Source organism: Elgaria multicarinata, chromosome 4 (genome assembly GCF_023053635.1).
Source record: "Elgaria multicarinata webbii isolate HBS135686 ecotype San Diego chromosome 4, rElgMul1.1.pri, whole genome shotgun sequence".
NCBI classification, from domain to species: Eukaryota; Metazoa; Chordata; class Lepidosauria; order Squamata; family Anguidae; genus Elgaria; species Elgaria multicarinata.
In genome coordinates, this window is record NC_086174.1 from 61686540 (window position 1) to 61694436 (window position 7897).

At 39.7% G+C, this 7897-nt stretch overlaps 1 protein-coding gene across 1 annotated transcript in view; it reads left to right on the top strand.

The window, feature by feature from the left end:
* The window catches only part of COG2 (component of oligomeric golgi complex 2), a 31962-nt gene extending 24563 nt beyond the window's left edge, over positions 1-7399 (top strand). Inside the window, exons 16-18 of the mRNA XM_063124395.1 lie at positions 901-1040; positions 3357-3537; positions 6775-7399. Of these exons, the coding sequence (XP_062980465.1) occupies positions 901-1040; positions 3357-3537; positions 6775-6876 (423 nt within the window). The 3' untranslated portion in view covers positions 6877-7399. The remainder of the gene's footprint in view (positions 1-900; positions 1041-3356; positions 3538-6774) is intronic.
* The last annotated feature ends 498 nt before the right edge of the window (positions 7400-7897 follow it).

The window sequence follows — 7897 nt, forward strand, 5'->3', positions numbered from 1 at the left end:
TCCCCTCCCCTACCCCAAGTTTATTCATTTAGTAAATTTTGTATCTCACCCTTCAGCAATGCACTCAGGGCAGTCAACAGTAGAGCGAAAGGGCTGCCCTGATGCCCCTCCCACTTGCGATTTAATCTCTCCATAGGGAGAAAGGGGAAATGGGTGGGGGGGGGCAGATGATGCCAAGAGGGTGGGGTTTCAGGGGCTCACCCCTTGGCATCATCTGGCCCGCCAGATTGATGCAGGGGGGGATTCTGACCCCCAGACCAAAAAAAAACTTATCTTCCCCTGACTTAACACATTTGAACACAGCTAGGGCATGCAGCAGTGAGATGGCTAGGTTTTTCTCCCACCCACACCCCTCCTGGAAGAAATACTGGATGTTTATGTCATACCAGATGAGAATCCAATAAACTGATTTCCTGAAAGAGCCCAATAGGTGGATTCAAAAAGGACCCTAGATTGAAGTTTTCGTAGGATGCGTATATGTTCAAATGTTAAAACTATAGGATTAATCATTTAACAACTCTCAACAGCCTTTTTTCTTTCCTACTTAACTTCTATTATATGTTTACATGTGATAACGATAAAGCTGACACACATTGTGATCATACTGATAACGTTGGAGAATGATGTTTACTTTGGAGGTCACATGGGTGGGGTATGGGGTGCCACATTTCTGGAGAAGCTTGGGTGGCTGTAGATCTCATCACAAGCTTTCTACTTGATAATGTTTTTCTGCTAATGCGGAAGAATGCCAAGGCTTTAATGAGCAAATAAAACTGTAACATTTCTAAATTGTCATGTACTGGTTATGTGTGAGCATGTTAAGTTTTGCTTTCTCTGGACACTAAAATACCAAGCTGTTTACTCTCTTGTTTCTCCCTTGCCTCATTTGCCATTAACCAGGAGGTGCCAACCAAGGCATTGCCCTATGTTGACACTGCGGTTAAACCTTTCTACCAACTGAAGAATGAGTACAAAGATACTTTAAAGCCAGCTATAATTGAGCAGTGGCTTGAAGGAGCCCTCAGTACAAGCACACAGAAGTAAGTGTAAAAAATAATGCAACTTTATGGAGTTTATTCAGCAATAGAAACTGAGCAACATTAAGTCAGAAGGTATATAAAATCTTTGGCATATAAGCTGGTCTGCTGTTGAAGGTGGTTTTAATTGGTGCAGTTTATTTCTTTAATTGTTTTTATTTTCTTTCTTTCAAGACTAAGCACTGGAAAAACTGAGTGCCATTTTTGGGCAGGAAGGTATAATATAAAGACATGATGGCTGCCTTTTGGCCCCCAACAACCTGATGAGTAGGGGAATTTGATTTGCGATGACCAGGGCTCGGTGGTATAGCCCATCTAAAACCCTGGAGAACTGCTGTCTGTGTGGACATATAGCGAGCTAGATGGAGCGTCTTCCAGTGCCCTTAAATGATTGTAGCTGTTTCACAGTTTTTCCAGTGCTTAGTCTGAATGTACTTTGAGAAGTTACTGTACTGTTGAAACAAAGTAGTAGTACTTTGCTGCTACTGCCTTCTCTGTGCTATGTGCAAAGAAACCTGATTTTTTTATGCTGTTCTAGGAGGCAGGTTATCTTAGGAGAAACAAAACATTCACAGGCCACAGCTTAGGCCCACTTCAAAAGTGCAGTCAAGGAATTGTCAGTATAGCTGTCAAGTGTTTTGTTTTATTATTACACTGGAAACTACTATAAGAATATAAATTGAATTTTCAAATGCTTTCTGAAATACAGTATATATGCCCTTAATTTTGTTAAACCTTAAGCACTTGCCTTGCTGATTTAATTTAATTGTAGCATTTACTAAAACCAGATATATTACTGGATTACATATCTATCATGTACCAAAAAAATAGGGAGCTATCCAACAAACTCCTTAGTTTAGGGGGGAAATAGGTTTTGACTATAACACAAGCAAAAAACAAACAAACCATTTGATATTTCTTTTTCTATTTAGTCATCTAATTATTGCTTCAGCCATTTACATTCACAAACCCAGGCCCAGCATTGGTGATTGGCATGGTTGAGCTTTTGTCGGGACGCTCCGCTGGTGCTGGGTCTGGAGAAGAGCTTGCTGGAGGAAAGGAGTGATTCAGTGCTTCCAATCTGCTCCCAGTGCTCAATATGAGAAAGGGCTCTCTGGGAACGAAGGAGATTTGCAGTCACCCCCAGAACCTTCTCGTTCCCAGGCCACGCATGCCTTCCGTTCCCCTCCAGATTCTCAAGAAATGGGCCTTCCTTGTACTGATACAGAGGAAGCACTTCTGTCACTATGGCATTTCTTTTCCTCCGACCTTGAAGCCTACAGCCATCCCTGCACCAATCCCAGAAGTGCTGGGACAGTGCCTGTTTATCACTTGGGCAACCAGGCTTACTCCTCCCTTCTTGCCCCAAGCAGTCACATTGCCTCTTTGTCCCTAGTTTTGGACACAGCCATACTGGTTCTACCCTAGACTCCAGGCCTTTATCAACATCTGATTCCCCATTGCTGTTGATGCTCTTCCTTGTTAGTGTACCATCACCCTTGGTATAAGAGACCTACAAGATAGCACTGGGCCAATTAGTTGCCAGATTTGTAATAGAAATAAACACAAGTACAATTGTGCCAATTGGTTTACAGATGTACACACGGTCTGTTAGAATTTCAAAACAACTGTATCAGTTTTGTTGGTCTATTTAACAACAACTTTGACAGTCATGTCCAATCTATTTAACAACTATAATAGATAACTATTATAGCTGCTGTTAAATAGATCAGACATAAATGACATAACCCTGGAACCTCTCCATTTCGACCAGATGAGGTCTTCCTCCGGTATACCTATAGATCTCACACATTTAATGACATTTTACAATGACTGATAATGTTGCAGAAAATAACACTTCCTGAATAGTCAGTTTCTAACACTGATGTACTGATCCTGATAAAGGCAAAATAGCCTTCTTAATTAATTGGTTGAAGGTGAGGTAGTCCCTGATTTTTGCAGCTCACCCTTCAGAATGTGTAGATACTTTCCAGACCAGTCACCAAACAATCATTGCTGCCACAACAGACTAGAAGTACCCATTCTTGTAATAGTTGTTCTTGAAGTCTGATGATTTATGCCTATTTTTCTGGGTAGATAAAGATGGGGTATTACTAAAACAGTTAAGGCATGTTCCAGCCTAAGTTCAGCACTTTGTTCTATTAAATCCTGTGAAATGCACAAGCACACTTTTGTTGTTGTTTATATCCCACTCTATCCCATGGGCTCCGAATGGATTACAGCAATTTCCTCTAAATGTTAATAGTTCTGTCTGCAAGGAGTTTATAATCTAATCCATTCACTAACTTCTTTATTCAGGTACTTTGAAACAGTATCAGACATTCTGAATTCTGTAAAGAAAATGGAAGAGAGTTTGAAAAGGCTAAAGCAGGCTAGAAAAACTGTGACTGCAAATAATACCTTTCCAAATGGAGGCATGAGTGATGATAACAAAATCCGCCTGCAGTTGGCCCTAGATGTGGAGCACTTTGGAATTCAGGTAATGTGGTTGCAAGCAAAACTATTTTTTTGTTGGATAAACAAAGATAATGGAACACCTTTTGCTCAGCCTGAAATAAGTGATTATTTCTCTTTCATTATATTTCTCTATGATGTTTACATGCCTTTGTAATGCAGAATGCCTTTAACTCAACCTGCACGTTCTCACAGGGGACATTTCTGCTTGCCTTGAGCAAGCAATGAACACCTGATAGTGAACCTCTACAGTGACCAATTATTGCTTTAGGGGGCAGCTTGTATGCTTTTAAAAACATAACCAGGATACCGCTGTATAAGATACACAAGCCCCTTTTCATTAAATAACAGACAATGCCACAACCAGAATCAATTATGGCTTTTTCTAGACTCCAGTTACTTAAGTTTCCCCCCAGACTATGTGAACAAAATGGTATAAAATGCAGCAGCACAGCTGCTTGTGGGAGCTAGACAAATGGAACATGTTACACATGTTCTATACCAATGGTATTGGTGGCTTACTTTTTCTGGGGCCCGTTTCAGATTATGGTTTTAGTCTTTAAAGCCCTAAGCAAGTTGACACCTGCACCCCTTGCAAGCCTGCCTGTGCATTGAGATCAATGTCTTGGGCCCTGCTTTCGGTCCCATAATTGAGAGATATTACATGGAGAGTACCAAGAGCAGAGCGTTCTCAGTGGAAGCCCCACATTCGTGGAATTAATTCCCTCCAATGTCCATGTGGGTGCATAGGTATCAGTTTTTTAAAAACATCTTTGAAGGCTTTTTAAAATCTCAATCTTCATTCTATTAATTGTTGCCTTGTGAATTTTTAGTACTGTTCATTTTGGAGGTATTTACATATATATATATTAAAAATGATTGATTTTATGTTTGTATTTAAAATATTGTATTCTTATGCTTTAGTTATTTGGGTTCCAACAACATGATAACCAATGGTGGTTTAAATAGTTGATGTTTATTTCAACCACCATGGGTTATCTTGTGTGGAGGAAGTTTTTTAACCAACTGTTGGTTATTTGGGCAAAATAACCAACACAAATAACCAACACTGTGCAGACTTGGCTATTTGAACTGCTGTTGGTTATTGTGTTGTGTGGAGGGCATCGTTGGTTATTTCCTCGGCCTTCATTGGTCGCTTTGTCAGCCGCAGAGTTGCAAGGCAAGAGCGGACAAAGCAGCGACTGCTGCTCTAGTCCAGCCAGCAGGATAGATTTTTGGCAACAATTGCTGATGGAATACTAGCAGGAGAACTGAGGGAGGGAGAGAGGACGAGGAATTAGTGAGTCAGCTCACTAATCAATCCAATGCTGAACCTAATCCACATCATGGTTGATTGTTATCATGTTGTGTGGGGAGTACCCCCGAAATAAACAACTGTCAAGTTGATTATTACCCCACCATTGACTAGTGTGATGTCCGAATGCAGCCAGTATTTGTACACTGCCTTGTGTGGGCTTTAAGTCGTGAAAGGTGGTGTAGAAATATGCAAATAAGTAAATATGTAATTTGACAGATGGGAAGGCTCTGTATTTTTACTCGGTAACTCGGTAAGTGCGAAACTCCCTTTCAAGATGTAATTTAAAATGGTAGCCTTAGGCTAATGGAATCCTTTATTCCCATTCTACCTGATAAACTGCTCATTTGTAACTAATTCACTAGAAGCTTCTTTGCTGTAGTAGCCTCTATGATTTGGAATGGTAGACTTGATTTGTGCCAAACAATCATAAATGCCTTAACAACAATAACAAATGATACAAAATTAATAGGACAAACAGCATCAATAACTACATCAATGTAGCACAAGTAAAATCCCTTGGTTTTAAAACTTGTAAGATCCTAAAGGCCTTGGCAAATAAAAATGTCTTCGCCTGGTGCTGAAAAGACATCAGAATTTGCACCAGGAAAGCTTCTTAGGAGAGAGCATTCCATAATCACGCCACCACTACCAAAAGCCCCTGTCCTCGATTGCCAACTGCTCCACCTTCAAAGACGGGAGGAATTGGAGAAGGGTCTCTTAGGATGGTTGTAATACTTGGGCATGATGTTGGTCCTACAGGCAGGCACCCCAGCTCCAAGCCATGTAGAGCTTTAAACGTAAGAACCAGCACTTCAGATTGTGCTCAGAAATGAACCAGTAGCCAGTGCAGTTGTTTTAAGATGTGTTCAATACAACAACTCCCAGTCAGTAATCTAGCCATTGTATTTTGTACCAAATGAAGTTTCCCAAATAGTTTTCCAAGGGAGCCCCATAATACAACACATTACAATAGTCCAAACAAGATGTTACCAGGATGTGGATAACTGATGATGCTACTCCTGTCTAGGAGACAAAGCTGATACACCAGCCATACCTGGTGTAAGGTATTACTGCCACAGAAGCCACTTGAGCCTCCAAAGATAAGGCCATCTCCAAGAGCACCCCAAACTGTGAACCTGATATTTCAGGGGAATATGTAAGCATGCTGAATACCACCTCTCAAGTCAGATGAGTCATTCTACTATCCCTTATTTAGTCCATTGCTGATTCTGAAACTGGTTTAGTTCATCCATAACCTTACCTATATCTAATGAAAAGTAATAGAGCAACTTAGCATTAAAATCAAGCATATTGTGATATAAGTGTGAAACTTGGTATGGTATTACCATGTAGATTAACATAAGATATAGGGGCATCTTGGGAAATCATTGTAACAGCTGCCATCTTGGAAAATGGTGCCCAGAATTCAGTTTTCTCACAATAACTCTATTATTTTTAATCTCACAGAAAAGATGTATCAGTGCAAAATTAAAGAGCATGAAATTTGCTACAAAAAAGCTCCTCATCCGTCTTTTCTAGGAGCAACCCTTGTCGAGATATTAAGGTTTAATTCTGAGAAGTAAACAAGATGCACTATCTCACCCTCATTTCAATCTTGCACTTTGTGTTGCAAGCCTGAAACTTCCAGAGGTCATACTTTATACCTTTTTGAACAAGAATATGTATTTAGGCATCAATTGTGGGGAGGAGGGCATAGTCACATGCAGGTTTATACAGGAAATAGTCGTACAGCTGGCTAGGGAACGCTGGGAGTTGTAGGACATTTTTCTGTATAAACATGCGTAGGATTGCACCTGATTGCTATCAGCACAAGACAGAACTCCATTCACTCATCTCATGCATCTTCTGATCATGCAATGCTTAAGAGCTTTCTGCTTTTACCTACAAAAACAGTAAAGAAATTTATTCTATTTTTTTTTTTAGATGCAGAAGATGGGATTGCAGTTGAGCAACATCAAAAGCTTTTCAGCTCTTTCAGAGCTTGTTCAAACTGCTAAGGATCAGATATCAGCAGAACAAACATAACATGATTTCCAGCTGTGTGAGGAGAGCAGGCCTGGCTTCCAAAAAGGAGAGGGTTTATTTTTACTTTTCTCTCACCAAATACTATGTAGCAATGAAGTGCTTCCTAATGCAGCTTCAGCAGCAAGTTAAATGTGTCTCAAGATACATAGGGACTTGCTTCACCAAAAAGGAGAGCCTTATAGGAGAGAGCATTTACTCTAGTTTTCCATTATATGGAAGACCATTTATATATTTCTAAATATTCTACCAGAGAGCTATGGAAGTCTTTTTTATTTTTATTGTAAATCTTTATCATGCTGAAAACTGATTTAATATGATTAAAATAAACAAGAAAAGCATTGTCTTCCTTTGTAACGTTTTTTATCATTGGAGAAAGAGATGTATTAAATATGTACATTCATGTTGCTTTTTTGTTATTACTGATCTACAGACAATGTAAGAATACTGGCATCTAAGCATACCTTTCATTGTATAACTCTGTGCTGTGTAGAAGAGATTAAAACAAGTGAGTACTATTATTTAATTTTTAAACAATCAAGAAGAAACATGCTTTTGAACTTTTCCTCAAAGGGGGATCACACTTGTTTTTTCTGAATCAGAAGAGTTTGCCTAATTCAAGAATGAAGCTCTGGAAAGGCCAAAATTTGCAACAGAGCCGTGTAGAAAATGATATCTCAGGTACATTCGACAATAGGAAGCTGCTCTTGTGGTATTGGCTGCACTGTTCCTTCACAGGGCTAGAAACTTTTTCTCCTGCAGAAACAGATTTTCAGAAATCCTAATCATTGCAGAGATTTCAGATTCTGCAGTCAAAGTTCGAACATGAATACATATAGACCTGATAGCTGAGGTATTACGATTATCATTACCCCTCATAGGCTGGGCATTACCCCACAGAGGCTGATCTGCCAGCAGAGATCCTTTGTTGATTCCATTTTCCTAACACTTCATCTGAGGAAATCCAGGTTCATTCAAAACTGTAGTCTGATCTATGTAGGTTTGTTACAAGGGTAAACAAAGA